The sequence below is a fragment of the Rhinatrema bivittatum genome, unplaced genomic scaffold, assembly GCF_901001135.1.
Source record: "Rhinatrema bivittatum unplaced genomic scaffold, aRhiBiv1.1, whole genome shotgun sequence".
Classification (NCBI taxonomy): Eukaryota; Metazoa; Chordata; class Amphibia; order Gymnophiona; family Rhinatrematidae; genus Rhinatrema; species Rhinatrema bivittatum.
Window position 1 is genome coordinate 112,008 of NW_021820935.1, and position 21,841 is coordinate 133,848.

Sequence of the window (21,841 nt, forward strand, 5' to 3'; positions counted from 1 at the left end):
GTTGTTGGGGTGTGTGTATGTGTGTGTGTGTTGGTGTGTGTGTGTTGGATCTACCACCGCTGACTACGTCATCTGTGACTGGGTTCTCAACCTACCTCGCTCCGCTGACCACTACCGGACCCTTCATTCTACAGCATTGGGTGAGACTTCATCTGCACTTACTACATCACAGTGCTTGGACTGAACACCACCATCTGAGACTACTCCATTGGCTGAAGAGAGCTGCCCGCTCCTCGAGCATTGCTCTATTGCTGTATAATAAAGCTTCCATTCTCTCTGTGTTCGTTACTGTAGAGCCCGCCTATTGCTATATTTTCCCCACGGCCTTCCACCCTGTGGGAGGAGTCATCAATATAGCAACCAAGGGCCCACAAAAATGTCAAAACCATAACCGAATAATGCTCCATGTACTGTTATCTCAGTAGTGCATGTTGGAACGTTAGATGATTGAGGGGTTAAAGGGGCACTTAGGGAAGATAAGGCCTTTGCAGAAATTTTAAACAATTTTTTTCCTTCAGTGTTTACTGAAGAGGATGTTGGGGAGGTACCTGTAATGGAGAAGGTTTTCATGGGTAATGATTCAGATGGACTGAATCAAGTCACGGTGAACCTAGAAGATGTGGTAGGCCTGATTGACAAACTGAAGAGTAGTAAATCACCTGGACCGGATGGTATACACCCCAGTGTTCTGAAAGAATTAAAAAATGAAATTTCAGACCTATTTCAATCCATTTGTAACCTGGGGTGCACATTTCTTAATACAGAGGATTGAACTCCAGCTGTGGAGAAGGTGGAGTAACTTAACTCCCAGTCAAGGGATCATGAGAAACATAGAAAGCACGGTCCTCTGTGTTGCAGTAAATTTGTCCTCCGTCTTAGCTTCACCCTGACGCTTGAATTTACTGCTCGTGGTGCAGAAACGTAGATATGAATTGATTTGATCAAAATGAAGCACAGTTTAGACGCCTGTAGCAATGGGCGCCCGACACAATGAGCTCCTCTAGAGCACAATCCTCCCTCAGCGTGCCCCGTCTTACCCTGCCCCAGTTACACCCCCATTTAAATACTGCGTGGGGCGCGGGGGGGGACGTGGCTCGCCTTACTGCAGTGGCCGCTCAGCGCGCACCTCTCCCTCCTCCTGCGCGTCTGTGTCCCTGGCCGCCTTTCTTTTAATATTTGGAAGGGAGACATGCAGGTCCTTCAGCGCTTTCCCCCTCTCCTCTCCTCTCTTGAGGGCCGATACAGCAAGGACGCATAAGAAACAGTGCGGCAGTGCCGGGCGCGCCCTCGTTTGCCGTGCGCGCATCTTGCTTCACAAGGCGCTCGATTCAGTATTCAAATGAGACGCAAATCCAAGTGGCGTCCAAAGCGCGTCAATGAAGCGGTAGGCGCTCGCAATCCATTTTACTGTATAGAGCGGTGTTCAGCGCCTATACAGTATCCAGGGTGCACTAGTACCTATCATTTGAAATGTCATTCCACCAGGTAAGTGGATGGTTCTTTCCTACAGACCCCGCTGCCTTGAGCGCCCGGCTGGACGTCCACGTTTCCCAGTACATACATGGATATGCCACACTGTGGATTCTCAAGTTTGTTTTCTCAACCCAACTATGCGTTCTTATTTCAGCGTTTACTACAGACTTATTCTAGACGCAGGAGGAAGGCTCCGTAGAGGCGTCCTTAGAGGCGTCCGTAGAGGCATCCATAGAGACGTCCGTAGAGGCATCCGTAGAGGCGTCCATGTTTCCGCTGGACCCCGGAGCCTCAGGACGCCTAGCGGTCGCCCATCTCTCCGGTGCCCGTAGAGGCGTCCATGTCCGGAGCCTCAGAGACGTACGGTTTAACCCTAGACTGGCGCGGCTCCCATCTAACGGCAGGGACAGGGTAGGCGGTAAATATTCAGGTTAAAGACGCGGTAAATGAGCTGGTTAACAGGGCGATAATCTGGGCGCACGTTACTGTATCGATGGGGGAATAGCTAATCCCATCATTATCGTGTCTTATACATGCGGCGGGCGGAAAGGGATACGCGTCCTTTTAAGGCAAGCGGTAAGGACGCGTAAAAGCCGATACTGAATCGCGGGTCCAAAACGTGCGTCCAAAGCGGGTTAAAAACCGGGTAACCACGGCCGCGCTTTACTGTATCGTCCCGTATGTCTGCACCGCCTGCTCCGGGGAGGCTGCTGTGCCTCACAGCATTTCTGCTAAGGTAAGTGCGGCCTGGGCGTGAAAGGTTTGGGGAAACCCTGGGGTGGAGCAGCGGGCGCCATCCCGAACTGTCAGGGAAACCCTCCCTTTTCAGCTTCAGAGGTTCCACGGACCTGCGCACACTTCTGCTTTATTAATGCCCGGATGCCAAAACTACAGAAATAAGGAGACGCAGCCACCCCGGCAGCGGCTCGTGGCCTGCAAAACGTGGCGGGGGCAATTTGCAATCCAGCTGCAGACTCAGCGCCGCTCCCCGCTCCCTGATTCTCATCGGGAAACTGCGCCTGCGTTTCCTCGGGCCGGCGGGGAAAGCAGGGACTTTAGTAACCGAGCGCATTTCATCTGCTCTGAGGCCCGAGGATGATTGCACCTTCCCTCCCCGAAGCTCCCCCTGCGGCTCCCAGCACAGGGACTTTTACCCTCCCTGGCAACGGGATAAACAGGTGCACACCTCATATAAAGCTCGTAACTTCCCCCCTCTGAACAGCGACCCTGCCGGGAGGAAGGCTCACCAGATCCCCATGTCTGTCTGTCTGTCTGAATGTCTGTCCCCTAATTAAGTTCAGTGTTTACGGTTTGTCATGAATCTCATCCTCCATCCACCTCCTCCTCCTCCTCAGCTGTCATCTTCCCTTTCTTCCCTCCTGCTCCATGCTGGTCCTCCATCCCTCCCTTTCTCTCTCCCTCTGCCCCTGGGGGACCTCTCCTCCTCTCCCCTGATAGGCTGCACCCATCTCACCCCCCACTTTAACCGTGGAGTCCAGGCTCCCTCTTTCTCCTCGTTTTCTTCCTCCCTGTCTCTTTCTTTCTCCCCTCTGTCTCTTTCCCTCCCTCCGTCAGCCCTAGCCCCATTTCCTTCCTTCCCTTCTCTGGTGCGGCTCCCCTCTACCCCCCCCCCCCCCCCCCCCCCCCGTCGGGACAGGGGCAGAGCAGGTAGCACTGGGTGGGAAAGGTTTCTCACCAGCCTGATAACGCAGCTTTCCTCTGCTTCCTCCAGGGTGCAGTCCAGCTCGCAAAGCTTCTGACAGCTCCTCGCTTCCCCACATCCTCACAGAGTGCAGCAGTGCGATTTCAGGCTTCTAATGGGTGCAGATAGGCCCCTCTTTGTCCCTCCCTCTCCTGCTCTGCAGCAAGATGGGGCAGCAGCTCAACCAATCACAGGAAGCAGCAGCCCGCTCATTTCCTCAATAGCTAAATGTTCTTGCATCCCTTCCGGGGGACCCTCTGGGATGCTCTCGTGGACCCCCTAGGGTTGGTAACCAGGAGGAACCAGGAGGGCCAGAACCTCTCCTCACCACTAACACTGCACATTGGAGAAAGCGGTTTTCACTCCCAGGTCAAAGGGCAGGATGAGGGTTTTCACAATTCGGTCATAGTTCAGGAAGAGTTTGTCACAGGCAGGTGAGAGGTTAGAGGTGTTACCTAATTAATTATCTTCTTCCAGGTGCTAAAATACTGCAGCTCATCACCCCGGACAATCGAAGCCTTAATCAACTCATACGATCGACTTCGTGTCAACGAGAGCTGGGTAGATGCAGTTCCTCCAGAAATTGTTCAGGTGAGTGCCTAAGCAGAGGAAAGAAACAGGTCCAATCATATGCACACATCACTGTCATGACAAATGAGACTTTATCACAAGCAAAACACTGCTGTCACCATAGAGTCTGCATCACACGCACATCACTGCTCTGAACATGGAGACTGGATCACAAGCAAAACACTGCTGTCACCATAGTGTCTGCATCACACGCACATCAATGCTGTGAACATGGAGACTGGATCACAAGCAAAACACTACTGTCACCAGAGTCTACATCACACGCACATCACTGCTCTAAACATGGAGACTGTATCACAAGCAAGACACTACTGTCACCATAGAGTCTGCATCACACACACATCACTGCTCTGAACATGGAGACTGGATCACAAGCAAAACACTGCTGTCACCATAGTGTCTGCATCACACGCACATCAATGCTGTGAACATAGAGACTGGATCACAAGCAAAACACTACTGTCACCAGAGTCTACATCACACGCACATCACTGCTCTAAACATGGAGACTGTATCACAAGCAAGACACTACTGTCACCATAGAGTCTGCATCACACACACATCACTGCTGTGAACATGGAGACTGGATCACAAGCAAAACACTACTGTCACCATAGAGTGTGCATCATACGCACATCACTGCTCTGAACATGGAGACTGTATCACAAGCAGGACACTGCTGTCACCATAGAGTCTGCATCACACACACATCACTGCTGTGAACATGGAGACTGGATCACAAGCAAAACACTACTGTCACCATAGAGTCTGCATCACACATACATCACTGCTCTGAACATGGAGACTGGATCACAAGCAAAACACTAAAGTCACCATAGAGTGTGCATCATATGCACATCACTGCTCTGAACATGGAGACTGTATCACAAGCAGGACACTGCTGTCACCATAGAGTCTGCATCACACACACATCACTGCTGTGAACATGGAGACTGGATCACAAGCAAAACACTACTGTCACCATAGAGTCTGCATCACACGCACATCAATGCTGTGAACATGGAGACTGGATCACAAGCAAGACACTACTGTCACCATACAGTCTGCATCATACGCACATCAATGCTGTAACATGGAGACTGGATCACAAGCAAAACACTACTGTCACCATAGAGTCTGCATCACACGCACATCAATGCTGTGAACATGGAGACTGGATCACAAGCAAGACACTACTGTCACCATACAGTCTGCATCATACGCACATCAATGCTGTAACATGGAGACTGGATCACAAGCAAAACACTACTGTCACCATAGAGTCTGCATCACACATACATCACTGCTCTGAACATGGAGACTGGATCACAAGCAAAACACTAAAGTCACCATAGAGTGTGCATCATATGCACATCACTGCTCTGAACATGGAGACTGTATCACAAGCAGGACACTGCTGTCACCATAGAGTCTGCATCACACACACATCACTGCTGTGAACATGGAGACTGGATCACAAGCAAAACACTACTGTCACCATAGAGTCTGCATCACACGCACATCAATGCTGTGAACATGGAGACTGGATCACAAGCAAGACACTACTGTCACCATACAGTCTGCATCAAACGCACATCAATGCTGTAACATGGAGACTGGATCACAAGCAAGACACTACTGTCACCATAGAGTCTGCATCACACGCATATCACTGTCATGACAAAGGAGACTTTGTCACAAGCAAGACACTACTGTCACCATAGAGTCTGCATCATACGCACATCAATGCTGTAACATGGAGACTGGATCACAAGCAAGACACTACTGTCACCACAGAGTCAGCATCACACGCACATCAATGATGTGAACATGGAGAGTGGATCACAAGCAAGACACTACTGTCACCATAGAGTCTGCATCACACGCACATCAATGCTGTAACATGGAGACTGGATCACAAGCAAGACACTACTGTCACCATACAGTCTGCATCACACGCACATCAATGCTGTGAACATGGAGACTATATCACAAGCAAGACACTACTGTCACCAGAGTCTACATCACACGCACATCACTGCTCTAAACATGGAGACTGTATCACAAGCAAGACACTACTGTCACCACAGAGTCTGCATCACTCGCACATCACTGCTCTGAACATGAAGACTGTATCACAAGCAGGACACTAATGTCACCATAGAGTCTGCATCACACGCACATCAATGCTGTGAACATGGAGACTATATCCCAAGCAAAACACTACTGTCACCACAGAGTCTGCGTCACACGCACATCACTGCTCTGAACATGGAGACTGTATCACAAGCAAGACACTACTGTCACCACAGAGTCTGCGTCACACGCACATCACTGCTCTGAACATGGAGACTGAATCACAAGCAAGACACTACTGTCACCACAGAGTCTGCGTCACACGCACATCACTGCTCTAAACATGGAGACTGTATCACAAGCAAGACACTACTGTCACCATAGAGTCTGCATCACACGCACATCAATGCTGTGAACATGGAGTCTGGATCACAAACAAAACACTACTGTCACCATAGAGGCTGCATCACACGCAGATCACTGTCATGACAAAGGAGACTGTATCACAAGCAAGACACTACTGTCACCACAGAGTCTGCATCACACGCACATCACTGCTCTGAACATGGAGACTGTATCACAAGTAAGACACTACTGTCACCACAGAGTCTGCATCACACGCACATCACTGCTCTGAAAATGGAGACTGTATCACAAGTAAGACACTACTGTCACCACAGAGTCTACATCACACGCACATCAATGCTGTGAACATGGAGTCTGGATCACAAGCAAAACACTACTGTCACCACAGAGTCTGCATCACACACACATCAATGCTGTGAACATGGAGACTGGATCACAAGCAAAACACTACTGTCACCATAGAATCTGCATCACACACACATCACTGTCATGACAAAGTAGACTTTATCACAAGCAAAACACTACTGTCAACATAGAGTTTGCATCACACGCACATCAATGCTGTGAACAAAGTGCCTAATGCATAGAATAGAAGGATAGAAGAGTCAGAATAGATTTATTATTTATTTATTTATACATGTATGAACCTCTCTATCCACAGATGTGCCTAATGCATAGAATAGAAGGATGGAAGAGTCAGAAACAGAATAGATTTATTTATTTATTTATACGTGTATAAACCTCTCTATCCACAGATGTACCTAATGCATAGTGTAGATGGATAGAACAGTCAGAATAGATTTATTTATTTATTTATACATGTATAAACCTCTCTATCCACAGATGTACCTAATGCATAGAATAGAAGGATAGAAGAGTCAGAATAGATTTATTTATTTATACATGTATAAACCTCTCTATCCACAGATGTACCTAATGCATAGAATAAAAGGATAGAAGAGTCAGAATAGATAAACCTCTCTATCCACAGATGTACCTAATGCATAGAATAGAAGGATAGAAGAGTCAGGATAGATTTATTATTTATTTATACATGTATAAACCTCTCTATCCACAGATGTACCTAATGCATAGAATAGAAGGATAGAAGAGTCAGAATAGAGTTATTTATTTATTTATTTATACATGTATAAACCTCTCTATCCACAGATGTACCTAATGCATAGAATAGAAGGATAGAAGAGTTAGAATAGATTTATTTATTTATAAAGGTATAAACCTCTCTATCCATAGATGTACCTAATACATAGAATAGAAGGATAGAAGAGTCAGGATAGATTTATTTATTTATACATGTATAAACCGCTCTATCCACAGATGTGCCTAATGTAGAGAATAGAAGGATAGAAGAGTCAGGATAGATTTATTTATTTATTTATACATGTATAAACCTCTCTATCCACAGATGTACCTAATGCATAGAATAGAAGAAGAGTCAGAATAGATTTATTTATTTATTTATACAAGTATAAACCTCTCTATCCACAGATGTACCTAATGCATAGAATAGAAGGACAGAAGAGTCAGGATAGATTTATTTATTTATTTATACATGTATAAACCTCTCTGTCCACAGATGTACCTAATGCATAGAATAAAAGGATAGAAGAGTCAGAATAGATTTATTTATTTATACTTGTATAAACCTCTCTATCCACAGATGTACCTAATGCATAGAATAGAAGGATAGAAGAGTCAGGATAGATTTATTATTTATTTATACATGTATAAACCTCTCTGTCCACAGATGTACCTAATGCATAGAATAGAAGGATAGAAGAGTCAGAATAGAGTTATTTATTTATTTATTTATAGATGTATAAACCTCTCTATCCACAGATGTACCTAATGCATAGAATAGAAGGATAGAAGAGTTAGAATAGATTTATTTATTTATAAAGGTATAAACCTCTCTATCCATAGATGTACCTAATACATAGAATAGAAGGATAGAAGAGTCAGGATAGATTTATTTATTTATTTATACATGTATAAACCTCTCTATCCACAGATGTACCTAATGCATAGAATAGTAGGATAGAAGAGTCAGAATAGATTTATTTATTTATTTATACATGTACAAACCTCTCTATCCACAGATGTACCTAATGCATAGAATAGAAGGATAGAAGAGTCAGAATAGATTTATTTATTTATTTATACATGTTAAACCTCTCTATCCACAGATGTCCCTAATGCATAGTGTAGATGGATAGAAGAGTCAGAATCGATTTATTTATACATGTATAAATAGAATCTGAAGGGGTTTGATGGTGGAGGCAGGACTCCCTGCCTCCACCATCAAATCCCTTCAGATTCTACAAAATTCCATGGCTAGAATCATAACCGGTACGCGTAAAAGGGACCACATCACCCCCATACTAAAGGACCTTCATTGGTTGCCCATCTCCTTCCGCTCACAATACAAAACCCTCACCATCCTTCACAACTCCCTACATAAACACAATCACACCTGGCTCGATGAAATGCCTCATTACCGCTCCTCCGATCGCCCCACAAGAACTACCCATACAGGCACCCTCCACACCCCATCCCTCAAAACAGCTCATTCAGCTCACACCAGAGGGAGAGCCTTCTCCGTCGCTGGCCCCACCCTCTGGAACTCCCTCCCCACCCTCCTACGCCAAGAGACATCCCTTCACAACTTCAAGAAAGGAGTCAAGACATGGCTTTTCCGACAGGCCTACCCCGACGCAAACCCTGACGCAAACCCTGACGCAAACCAAACGTAATATCTCCCCCCAGCTCCCTCCTGCCCCCCCCCCCTTTCAGTTTCCGCTCGGCCCGGCCATCCCTCACCCTCCTCTCGTCTGTCTTATCCCTTTCTCCTCCCTGCCCCCTGTCACCCTTTCGTTTTGTCCGCGTCACCCGGCTGCCACCCTTCCCTAATTTCCCCCCCCCCCCCCCCCCCCCCCTTTTTTATACCCTCTGAAGTAACTTTTTCCCAGGTTTCTACCGCCTTCTTCAACTTTCGACGCCTCCGTAATTCTACGTAGTTAAATGACACCTGTACAGTTCTCCTGTACATAGTCTCCCCCTACTCTTTTGTATTCTCCCCTTACCTCCTTCTAACTATGCTTTCCCCTTCCCCTCCTACCCCTTGCCCACCCTCCCCCTCCTCTCCCCCCCCCTTTCCCCCTCTCAATTCGGCTCCCATGGTTTCATTTTCTGTACTGTTTTATTTGTTCACTTTGTTATAATGTTATATTGTTATATTATATTGTTATATTGTTTCACTGTATCTCCCACCTGAGTTCTTTGTAAACCGGCATGATGTGCTTCACGAATGTCGGTAAATAAAAGTTAATAAATAAATAAATAAATAAATAAATAAAATAAATCTCTATCCACAGATGTACCTAATGCATAGAATAGAAGGATAGAAGAGTCAGGATAGATTTATTTATTTATTTATACATGTATAAACCTCTCTATCCACAGATGTACCTAATGCATAGAATAGAAGGATAGAAGAGTCAGGATAGATTTATTATTTATTTATACATGTATAAACCTCTCTATCCACAGATGTACCTAATGCATAGAATAGAAGGATAGAAGAGTCAGAATAGATTTATTTATTTATACATGTATAAACCTCTCTATCCACAGATGTACCTAATACATAGAATAGAAGGATAGAAGAGTCAGAATAGATTTATTATTTATTTATACATGTATAAACCTCTCTATCCACAGATGTACCTAATGCATAGAATAGAAGGATAGAAGAGTCAGAATAGATTTATTTATTTATACATGTATAAACCTCTCTATCCACAGATGTGCCTAATGCATAGAATAGAAGGATAGAAGAGTCAGGATAGATTTATTTATTTATTTATTTATTTATAAATATATAAACCTCTCTATCCACAGATGTACCTAATGCATAGAATAGAAGGATAGAAGAGTTAGAATAGATGTATTTATTTATACATGTATAAACCTCTCTATCCACAGATGTACCTAATGCATAGAATAGAAGGATAGAAGAGTCAGAATAGATTTATTATTTATTTATTTATTTATACATGTATGAACCTCTCTATCCACAGACGTACCTAATGCATAGAATAGAAGGATAGAAGAGTCAGGATAGATTTATTTATTTATTTATTTATACATGTATAAACCTCTCTATCCACAGATGTACCTAATGCATAGAATAGAAGGATAGAAGAGTCAGGATAGATTTATTTATTTATTTATACATGTATAAACCTCTCTATCCACAGATGTACCTAATGCATAGAATAGAAGGATAGAAGAGTCAGGATAGATTTATTTATTTATTTATACATGTATAAACCTCTCTATCCACAGATGTGCCTAATGCATAGAATAGAAGGATAGAAGAGTCAGAATAGATTTATTTATTTATACATGTATAAACCTCTCTATCCACAGATGTACCTAATGCATAGAATAGAAGGATAGAAGAGTCAGGATAGATTTATTATTTATTTATACATGTATAAACCTCTCTATCCACAGATGTACCTAATGCATAGAATAGAAGGATAGAAGAGTCAGGATAGTTGTATTTATTTATTTATACATGTGTAAACCTCTCTATCCACAGATGTACCTAATGCATAGAATAGAAGGATAGAAGAGTCAGAATAGATTTATTTATTTATTTATACTTGTATAAACCTCTCTATCCATAGATGTACCTAATACATAGAATAGAAGGATAGAAGAGTCAGGATAGATTTATTTATTTATTTATTTATACATGTATAAACCTCTCTATCCACAGATGTACCTAATGCATAGAATAGAAGGATAGAAGAGTTAGAATAGATTTATTTATTTATTTATTTATACATGTATAAACCTCTCTATCCACAGATGTACCTAATGCATAGAATAAAAGGATAGAAGAGTCAGAATAGATTTATTTATACATGTATAAACCTCTCTATCCACAGATGTACCTAATGCATAGAATAGAAGGATAGAAGAGTCAGAATAGATTTATTTATTTATTTATACTTGTATAAACCTCTCTATCCATAGATGTACCTAATACATAGAATAGAAGGATAGAAGAGTCAGGATAGATTTATTTATTTATTTATTTATACATGTATAAACCTCTCTATCCATAGATGTACCTAATGCATAGAATAGAAGGATAGAAGAGTCAGGATAGATTTATTTATTTATTTATTTATTATAAATATATAAACCTCTCTATCCACAGATGTACCTAATGCATAGAATAGATGGATAGAAGAGTCAGAATAGATTTATTTATTTATACATGTATAAACCTCTCTATCCACAGATGTACCTAATACATAGAATAGAAGGATAGAAGAGTCAGAATAGATTTATTATTTATGTATACATGTATAAACCTCTCTATCCACAGATGTCCCTAATGCATAGAACAGAAGGATAGAAGAGTCAGGATAGATTTATTATTTATTTATTTATTTATAAATATATAAACCTCTCTATCCACAGATGTACCTAATGCATAGAATAGATGGATAGAAGAGTCAGAATAGATTTATTTATTTATACATGTATAAACCTCTCTATCCACAGATGTGCCTAATGCATAGAATAGAAGGATAGAAGATTCAGGATAGATTTATTTATTTATTTATTTATTTATAAATATATAAACCTCTCTATCCACAGATGTACCTAATGCATAGAATAGAAGGATAGAAGAGTCAGGATAGATTTATTTATTTATACATGTATAAACCTCTCTATCCACAGATGTCCCTAATGCATAGAATAGAAGGATAGAAGAGTCAGAATAGATTTATTTATTTATTTATACATGTATAAACCTCTCTATCCACAGATGTGCCTAATGCATAGAATAGAAGGATAGAAGATTCAGGATAGATTTATTATTTATTTATTTATTTATTTATAAATATATAAACCTCTCTATCCACAGATGTACCTAATGCATAGTATAGATGGATAGAAGAGTCAGAATAGATTTATTTATTTATACATGTATAAACCTCTCTATCCACAGATGTCCCTAATGCATAGAATAGAAGGATAGAAGAGTCAGGATAGATTTATTATTTATTTATTTATTTATTTATTTATAAATATATAAACCTCTCTATCCATAGATGTACCTAATGCATAGAATAGAAGGATAGAAGAGTCAGGATAGATTTTTTTATTTATTTATTTATTTATTTATAAATATATAAACCTCTCTATCCACAGATGTACCTAATGCATAGTATAGATGGATAGAAGAGTCAGAATAGATGTATTTATTTATACATGTATAAACCTCTCTATCCACAGATGTCCCTAATGCATAGAAAAGAAGGATAGAAGAGTCAGGATAGATTTATTATTTATTTATTTATTTATACATGTATGAACCTCTCTATCCACAGACGTACCTAATGCATAGAATAGAAGGACAGAAGATTCAGAATAGATTTATTTATTTATTTATTTATTTATACATGTATGAACCTCTCTATCCACAGACGTACCTAATGCATAGAATAGAAGGACAGAAGATTCAGAATAGATTTATTTATTTATTTATACATGTGTAAACCTCTCTATCCACAGATGTGTCTAATGCATAGAATAGAAGGATAGAAGAGTCAGAATAGATTTATTTATTTATTTATTTATAAATGTATAAACTTCTCTATCCATAGATGTCCTAATACATAGAATAGAAGGATAGAAGAGGCAGAATAGATTTATTTATTTATTTATACATGTATAAACCTCTCTATCCATAGATGTACCTAATGCATAGAATAGAAGGATAGAAGAGTCAGAATAGATTTATTAGTTATTTATACATGTATAAACCTCTCTATCCATAGATGTACCTAATGCATAGAATAGAAGGATAGAAGAGTCAGAATAGATTTATTTATTTATTTATACATGTATAAACCTCTCTATCCATAGATGTACCTAATACATAGAATAGAAGGATAGAAGAGTCAGAATAGATTTATTTATTTATTTATACATGTATAAACCTCTCTATCCATAGATGTACCTAATACATAGAATAGAAGGATAGAAGAGTCAGAATAGATTTATTTATTTATTTATACATGTATAAACCTCTCTATCCACAGATGTCCTAATACATAGAATAGAAGGATAGAAGAGTCAGAATAGATTTATTTATTTATTTATACATGTATAAACCTCTCTATCCACAGATGTACCTAATGCATAGAATAGAAGGATGGAAGAGGCAGAATAGATTTATTTATTTATTTATACATGTATAAACCTCTCTATCCATAGATGTCCTAATACATAGAATAGAAGGATGGAAGAGTCAGAATAGATTTATTTATTTATTTATACATGTATAAACCTCTCTATCCATAGATGTCCTAATACATAGAATAGAAGGATGGAAGAGTCAGAATAGATTTATTTATTTATTTATACATGTATAAACCTCTCTATCCATAGATGTCCTAATACATAGAATAGAAGGATGGAAGAGGCAGAATAGATTTATTTATTTATTTATACATGTATAAACCTCTCTATCCATAGATGTACCTAATACATAGAATAGAAGGATGGAAGAGTCAGAATAGATTTATTTATTTATTTATACATGTATAAACCTCTCTATCCATAGATGTACCTAATACATAGAATAGAAGGATGGAAGAGTCAGAATAGATTTATTTATTTATTTATACATGTATAAACCTCTCTATCCATAGATGTCCTAATACATAGAATAGAAGGATAGAAGAGTCAGAATAGATTTATTTATTTATTTATACATGTAGAAACCTCTCTATCCATAGATGTCCTAATACATAGAATAGAAGGATAGAAGAGTCAGAATAGATTTATTATTTATTTATACATGTATAAACGTCTCTATCCACAGATGTACCTAATGCATAGAATAGAAGGATAGAAGAGTCAGAATAGATTTATTTATTTATTTATACATGTATAAACCTCTCTATCCACAGATGTACCTAATGCATAGAATAGAAGGATAGAAGAGTCAGAATAGATTTATTTATTTATTTATACATGTATAAACCTCTCTATCCACAGATGTACCTAATGCATAGTATAGAAGGATAGAAGAGTCAGAATAGATTTATTTATTTATTTATACATGTATAAACCTCTCTATCCACAGATGTACCTAATGCATAGAATAGAAGGATAGAAGAGTCAGAATAGATTTATTTATTTATTTATACATGTATAAACCTCTCTATCCATAGATGTACCTAATACATAGAATAGAAGGATAGAAGAGTCAGAATAGATTTATTTATTTATTTATACATGTATAAACCTCTCTGTCCACAGATGTACCTAATACATAGAATAGAAGGATAGAAGAGTCAGAATAGATTTATTTATTTATTTATACATGTATAAACCTCTCTATCCATAGATGTACCTAATGCATAGTATAGAAGGATAGAAGAGTCAGAATAGATTTATTTATTTATTTATACATGTATAAACCTCTCTATCCATAGATGTACCTAATACATAGAATAGAAGGATGGAAGAGTCAGAATAGATTTATTTATTTATTTATACATGTATAAACCTCTCTATCCACAGATGTACCTAATGCATAGAATAGAAGGATAGAAGAGTCAGAATAGATTTATTTATTTATTTATACATGTATAAACCTCTCTATCCACAGATGTACCTAATGCATAGAATAGAAGGATAGAAGAGTCAGAATAGATTTATTTATTTATTTATACATGTATAAACCTCTCTATCCATAGATGTACCTAATGCATAGAATAGAAGGATAGAAGAGTCAGAATAGATTTATTTATTTATTTATACATGTATAAACCTCTCTATCCATAGATGTACCTAATGCATAGAATAGAAGGATAGAAGAGTCAGGATAGATTTATTATTTATTTATACATGTATAAACCTCTCTATCCATAGATGTACCTAATGCATAGAATAGAAGGATAGAAGAGTCAGGATAGATTTATTTATTTATTTATACATGTATAAACCTCTCTATCCATAGATGTACCTAATGCATAGAATAGAAGGATAGAAGAGTCAGAATAGATTTATTTATTTATTTATACATGTATAAACCTCTCTATCCATAGATGTACCTAATGCATAGAATAGAAGGATAGAAGAGTCAGAATAGATTTATTATTTATTTATACATGTATAAACCTCTCTAGCTACAGATGGCTCTCATGATCCTTATCTTTATGTGATCTATGGTTTTCTCTTCCTTGCTTGTCTATTTTTTTCATACATTTTTCTCTTCTCTCCTGTTTTTTTTTCTTCGGTTTTCTATTGGCAGAAACACTGGGATTTTTACCAGTCTCTCTTCTGCTTGGGCCAGAAGCCTCGCTCCCTGCAGCACCTCACCCGATGCGCCATCAGGAATTATCTGGAGGGACGACTCCATCGGGTCCTGTCTGACCTTCCCCTGCCACCCACTCTTCTGCAGTTCCTGATGCTCAGATTTGAAGATGTTCTCTACTAGCTTAGGTGATCGGTGTCCTTCCCTTCTCTGCTGCTTCCTCATTTCTCTCAGACCCCTTAATTTTGGGAGGGGAAGTGATCTCTCTATTTTGGATCTTCGTGGGGGTTGCACCGTTTTTGGACTGGACTCAGTTTGGAGAAACAGTCTCTCGGCTGTTGAAGTGTAACCCAGTGCTCTGATACATAAAATTATAGATCTCCTTATTCCTACGTTTGTTTGGTGTGCTTGATAGTTGGGTCATGCATTTGGTGAAGTGGAGCGGTGTAGAGACAGCAGGGTGGAGAAAGTCTGTGCCTCTTCATCTCTGGTCAGTTCTATCTCCATGCCCTGAACCCTGGTGCATCTCCAATCCATGGTGCAACCCTACAAACCTAAGCAGACATCAATTTCTACCAATACCAAACCAGCTAAAACTTTATTCCTGGACCTTCCAGCCAGCAGCTGTATACACACGTCGGTGATGTACTAAGGGGGGTGAGGGGGTGCCCACCCCAGCTGACAACAGGGGGAGGGTTGCCATTGACAACAGCATGCAGGAAGGTCCCGTAGCATCATGGAGAACTGAGGAGCTGGCAGGGCAGCCAGCCGCCAAAGCAGAGGTCCGAAATGTGTGTGAGAGAGTGGCCCTGTGAGAGTGAGGGCCTGTGTATGAGAGGTGTGTGCATGTATGGGTATATGAGTGAGTGTCTGGTGTGTGTATGAGTGTATGAGAGGGTGCTTGAGTTTTTGAGCAAGAGTGTGTGTGTGTGTTTGTGTGTATGATAGGGTATTTGTGTGTATATAGTATTAGTGTGCGTGTGTGTGTGTGTGAGTGTATGAGAAGTGTGCGTGCATATGGGTATATGAGTGAGTGTGTGGTGTGTGTATGAGTGTATGAGAGGGTGCTTGAGTTTTTGAGCAAGAGTGTGTGTATGTGTGTGTGTGTGTGTGAGTGTATGATAGGGTATTGGTGTGTATATAGTATTAGAGTGTGCCTGTGTGTATGTATGTGAGTGTATGAGAAGTGTGCGTGCATATGGGTGTATGAGTGAGTGTGTGGTGAGTGTATGAGAGGGTGTCTGTGTTTTTGAGAGAGAGTGTGTGTGTGTGTGTGAGCGTATGAGAGGGCATTTGTGTGTATATAGTATTAGAGTGTGCCTGTGTGTGTGTGAGTGTATGAGAGGGTGCCTGTGTGTGTGAGGGTGCCGGTGCCCTGTGTGTGTGTGTGTGTGAGCGTATGAGAGGGCATTTGTGTGTATATAGTATTAGAGTGTGCCTGTGTGTGTGTGAGTTTATGAGAGGGTGCCTGTGTGTGTGAGGGTGCCGGTGCCCTGTGTGTATGTGTGGGGGTTTCTGTGAGAGAGTGTGCCTGTGCATGGGTGCCTGTATATATGTGTGTGTGAGAGGGGATTAAAGTTTGTGTAGTCTCCTCCAATCCAGGACAATCGCAGGATGACTAGAAATCTAAAGTTCCTAGGTATGGTGAATGAGAGATTTTTTTTTATCCTTGTTAGTTTTTATTATTAGATGTGATGTCTGTATTTTGAAATATTTTATTAGTTTTGGTAATTCTTTTCTGCAGCTGTTTTGAAATTAATTTTTTTTTAGTATGGTTTTACTATTCTGATTGATGTAAATTTATTAATTGTATTGATTTGAGGAACAGTGATGTTCTGCTTCTCCATTATTGCACTGCATACAGAATCTGGCTTGTTATGGTTTCCAGTTCCGTTTTTGTCTGCATGTGTGTATGCGTAATTGTGTGTGTGTTAGTGTGTGTGTGAGAAAGAGAGAGGAAGCATGTCTGTGTTGTGAGAGAGAGACACAGAGGAAGTGTGTGTCTCACACACATACACACACACACACGCACACACACACGCACGCTTCCTCTATGTCTCTTCCTCACACACACACACTCCCTCTGTCTCTAACCAAGGGCGTGTGTGTGTGTGTGTGTGTGTGTGAGAAAGAGAGAGGGAGCATACTGTGGGGCAGATTTTAAAACCCGAGCGCGGGCAAACAAATCTACGCCCGATTTTAAAACACGCGTGCACCGCCGCGCGCGTGTTATAAAATCCAGGGGGCAGCTCGCGTGCAAGGGGGTGCAGAATTGCGCAACTTGCGCGCGCTGAGCCGCGCAGCCTGCCTCCGTTCCCTCCACCCCCCCTGCACCTTCCCCTCCCTTCCTCTATCTAACCCGCCCCCCAGCCCTACCTAGAACCCCCCCCTTACCTTTGTTGAAGAAGTTAACACCTTCCTCCCGACGGCCGGCCCGCGATCCCAGGCACAGCGGTAAATGGCCCCGCCCCTTTTTGCAAGCTCCGGGACATACGCGTGTGCCGGGGCTTGCGCGCGCGCCGCCGAGGCTACGCAAAATAGGCTCGGCGCACGAAGGGGCAGGCAGGGGCAGCTTTTCGGGGGTTACGTGCGTATCGTACGCGCTTAACCCTTTGAAAATCTGCCCCTGTGTGTGTGTAATGTGTGTGCATGCGCGTCCCCAGTCTACAACAACCTTAGGATGACAAATATGGAGAGCGGGAGATTTTTAAAATCCTTATTAATTTTAGTTATTGTGTTATTTGATGCGTCTGCTGTTTTGAAATATTTTGTCGATATTTAGGAAATTTTAAAATTAAATATGGGGGGAGGGGGTGCCGAAGGAAGTGTCCGGCCTGGGTGCCACCTTTAGATTTGCCACTGACACATGTGAAGAGGGACATGTGATCCATTACAAATACTCAGGATTCATGCGATTCAACAGCGAGGATTAAACTTTCCCTCTTCTCATCCTTCCTCAGGAACCTAAGATTTAGATTTTCCCCAAAAACAGATTTTTCCTTCTGTTGTCACCTTACCCCACACACCAAGAGTTAGGCTCAAACCCTCAGGATCTACCCAAATTCTACCTTATTCCTCATACCTTTATCAGGAACGGGGGTCACGCCGTTGAAGCACCCAGACACCCCGTACCAAAATTCACAGCCCAAGGGGAACAGTGCGATTCTGCTCTCCCTCCGTAACTCAAACGCCAGACTTGTACGCTCCCCTAGCGCGTAGGTTTCCCCTGGCTTCCTCCACGTTAGAGCACTCTCCAGGAATTCTTCATGTGAGAATAACCCAGACTCCTGCTCATTGGGACCCCCACTCCCCTGAGGGAAGGAACCACCCCATCGTCACGCCAGCTTCTGCTTATCTCCCCAGGAGGAGGAGGAGAAAGCCCAGCTCTCTCCATTCCACAGCCATGGGCCTTTCCTCTGGAGGGGAAGATCCTCTGCCGGGTCCTCTCGGGCTGGCTATTCCAGGTAGCTGCATCCTGGAGGTCCCTTCCCATCCCATCCCTCGCCAAACAGGGCAGGCTCCAAAGACAGGATGAGAAAGCAGGGCTAATGCCATCCACTGTTAGACCTCCTGCTAATGTCTTCTCCACCATTCACTGCATCCCCAGAGTTCTCAGGGGAACACGCCGTCCCCTGAACCAGAACCGTAGTAGCACCTTACCTTACAATGCTACTTTCTTAAAAGTGCCAGCCAGTGGTCATTGGCTAGTACAACAATGGCGAAGCTAAGAAAAATTCCCAAGCGTGACAAATCCTGGGTCTCCGCCTCCTAAGAACATCTGGAGCCACTAAAGTCCAAAGAGAAGCTCAATATTAGGGGATCTCCCCACATAAGAACAGGGAAAGATCGAAGGCCTTGGGGGAGGGGGTCACAAGGGAGGGAAATATTTTCTTAATTTATAGAGAAAGGAGTTAACAGTTTCTTGACTGGTCGGATGGATGCAGGAAACACAGATCTCTTACTCAGAAAGGAGAGCAGGATCTTCTTGGTTAGGGTTGGGGAAAAAATAAGTTTCTGGGGGAAAACAGAAACATATTGTTGGGCAGGAGAAAGAACGGATCTTTTATTGTGAAAGCGAAGGACAGAGGGTGCAGAAAATGCAAGCTCTTGTTTGGAGAAGGGGAAGCACAGTCTCTTGGTTGAGGAAGGGGAAGCACAGTCTCTTGGTTGAGGAAGGGGAAGCACAGTCTCTTGGTTGGGAAAGGGAAGCACAGTCCCTTGGTTGGAGAAGGGGAAGCACCGTCCCTTGGTTGGGGAAGGGGAAGCACAGTCTCTTGGTTGAGGAAGGGGAAGTACAGTCCCTTGGTTGAGGAAGGGGAAGCACAGTCTCTTGGTTGAGGAAGGGAAGCACAGTCCCTTGGTTGGAGAAGGGGAAGCACAGTCCCTTGGTTGGGGAAGGGGAAGCACAGTCCCTTGGTTGAGGAAGGGGAAGCACAGTCTCTTGGTTGAGGAAGGGGAAGCACAGTCTCTTGGTTGAGGAAGGGGAAGCACAGTCCCTTGGTTGGGGAAAGGGAAGCACAGTCTCTTGGTTGAGGAAGGGGAAGCACAGTCTCTTGGTTGGGGAAAGGGAAGCACAGTCCCTTGGTTGAGGAAGGGAAAGCACAGTCACTTGGTTGGGGAAGGTGAAGCACAGTCTCTTGGTTGGGGAAGGGGAAGCACAGTCTCTTGGTTGGGGAAGGGGAAGCACTGCACCTTGGTTGGGGAAGGGGAAGCACAGTCTCTTGGTTAAGGAAGGGGAAGCACAGTCTCTTGGTTGAGGAAAAGGGAAGCACAGTCCCTTGGTTGAGGAAGGGGAAGCACAGTCTCTTGGTTGAGGAAGGGGAAGCACAGTCCCTTGGTTGGGGAAAGGGAAGCACAGTCTCTTGGATGAGGAAGGTGAAGCACAGTCTCTTGGTTGGGGAAGAGGAAGCACAGTCCCTTGGTTGAGGAAGGGGAAGCACAGTCCCTTGGTTGGGGAATGTGAAGCACAGTCCCTTGTTTGGAGAAGGAGAAGCACAGTCCCTTGGTTGGAGAAGGGGAAGCACAGTCTCTTGGTTGAGGAAGGGGAAGCACAGTATCTTGGTTGAGGAAAGGGAAGCACAGTCCCTTGGTTGAGGAAGGGGAAGCACAGTCCCTTGGTTGGGGAAGGGGAAGCACAGTCTCTTGGTTGAGGAAAAGGAAGCACAGTCCCTTGGTTGGGGAAGGGGAAGCACAGTCTCTTGGTTGAGGAAAAGGAAGCACAGTCCCTTGGTTGGAGAAGGGGAAGCACCGTCCCTTGGTTGGGGAAGGGGAAGCACAGTCCCTTGGTTGAGGAAGGGGAAGCACAGTCTCTTGGTTGAGGAAGGGGAAGCACAGTCCCTTGGTTGGGGAAATGGAAGCACAGTCTCTTGGTTGAGGAAGGGGAAGCACAGTCTCTTGGTTGGGGAAAGGGAAGCACAGTCCCTTGGTTGAGGAAGGGAAAGCACAGTCTCTTGGTTGGGGAAGGGGAAGCACAGTCTCTTGGTTGGGGAAGGGGAAGCACTGCACCTTGGTTGGGGAAGGGGAAGCACAGTCTCTTGGTTAAGGAAGGGGAAGCACAGTCTCTTGTTGAGGAAGGGGAAGCAAATTGGAAGCATCTGCGATTTTATATAGTAATTTTGGTACACAGTGCATACCTACCTAGTAAAGAAAGGGGAAACGTTTTCCACAATTATAATTGATCATCATTAGATTCTAATAATTGAGTAATATTTAACTCGAACATTTTAGAGAGATTTCTGGGCTTCCAAACCCCTAGATATTTCACTTGCCCCTGCAACGAAGCCAAAGCGACGTGTCCAACCCAATTATTCCTTGTATTGTCCATTACTGGCAGTGCTTCTGACTTGGAAAAAATTAATTTTTAGTCCTGCAAAAACACCAAATTGTTTAATGAGGGTGTGAGTCTTTTTAAATGAGGCCAATGGCGCTCGAAGAAACAAGAGCACGTTATCTACAACTAAGCAAACTTTGTATTCAGGCTTACCTAAGGTAAAACTGCAAATGTCTCTTGCACCAGGGGTTAATTGGCAAGAATATACAATGCTGGAGATAGGGGACATTCCTGATGAGTTCCTCCTTTCAGAAAAAATGGGTTGGAAAAAGCACCATGAATCAACAATTTATCGTTTGTATGTATGTGTTTTATATACCGTCATTCCATGTGAGAATCACTAGTTCACAACGGTGTATGGGTTCGACATTCATAAATAAATCGTGAAAAACGGAGGTAGTCATTCGTACAGGAAGGAGGCTGGGGA

The 21,841-nt window shown here is 42.2% G+C and overlaps 1 protein-coding gene across 1 annotated transcript in view; it reads left to right on the forward strand.

Annotated features, from left to right (window-relative positions):
- ASB10 (ankyrin repeat and SOCS box containing 10) overlaps positions 1–15,970 on the forward strand; it is a 33,110-nt gene extending 17,140 nt beyond the window's left edge. Inside the window, exons 4-5 of the mRNA XM_029586536.1 lie at positions 3,653–3,766; positions 15,582–15,970. Of these exons, the coding sequence (XP_029442396.1) occupies positions 3,653–3,766; positions 15,582–15,767 (300 nt within the window). The 3' untranslated portion in view covers positions 15,768–15,970. The remainder of the gene's footprint in view (positions 1–3,652; positions 3,767–15,581) is intronic.
- The last annotated feature ends 5,871 nt before the right edge of the window (positions 15,971–21,841 follow it).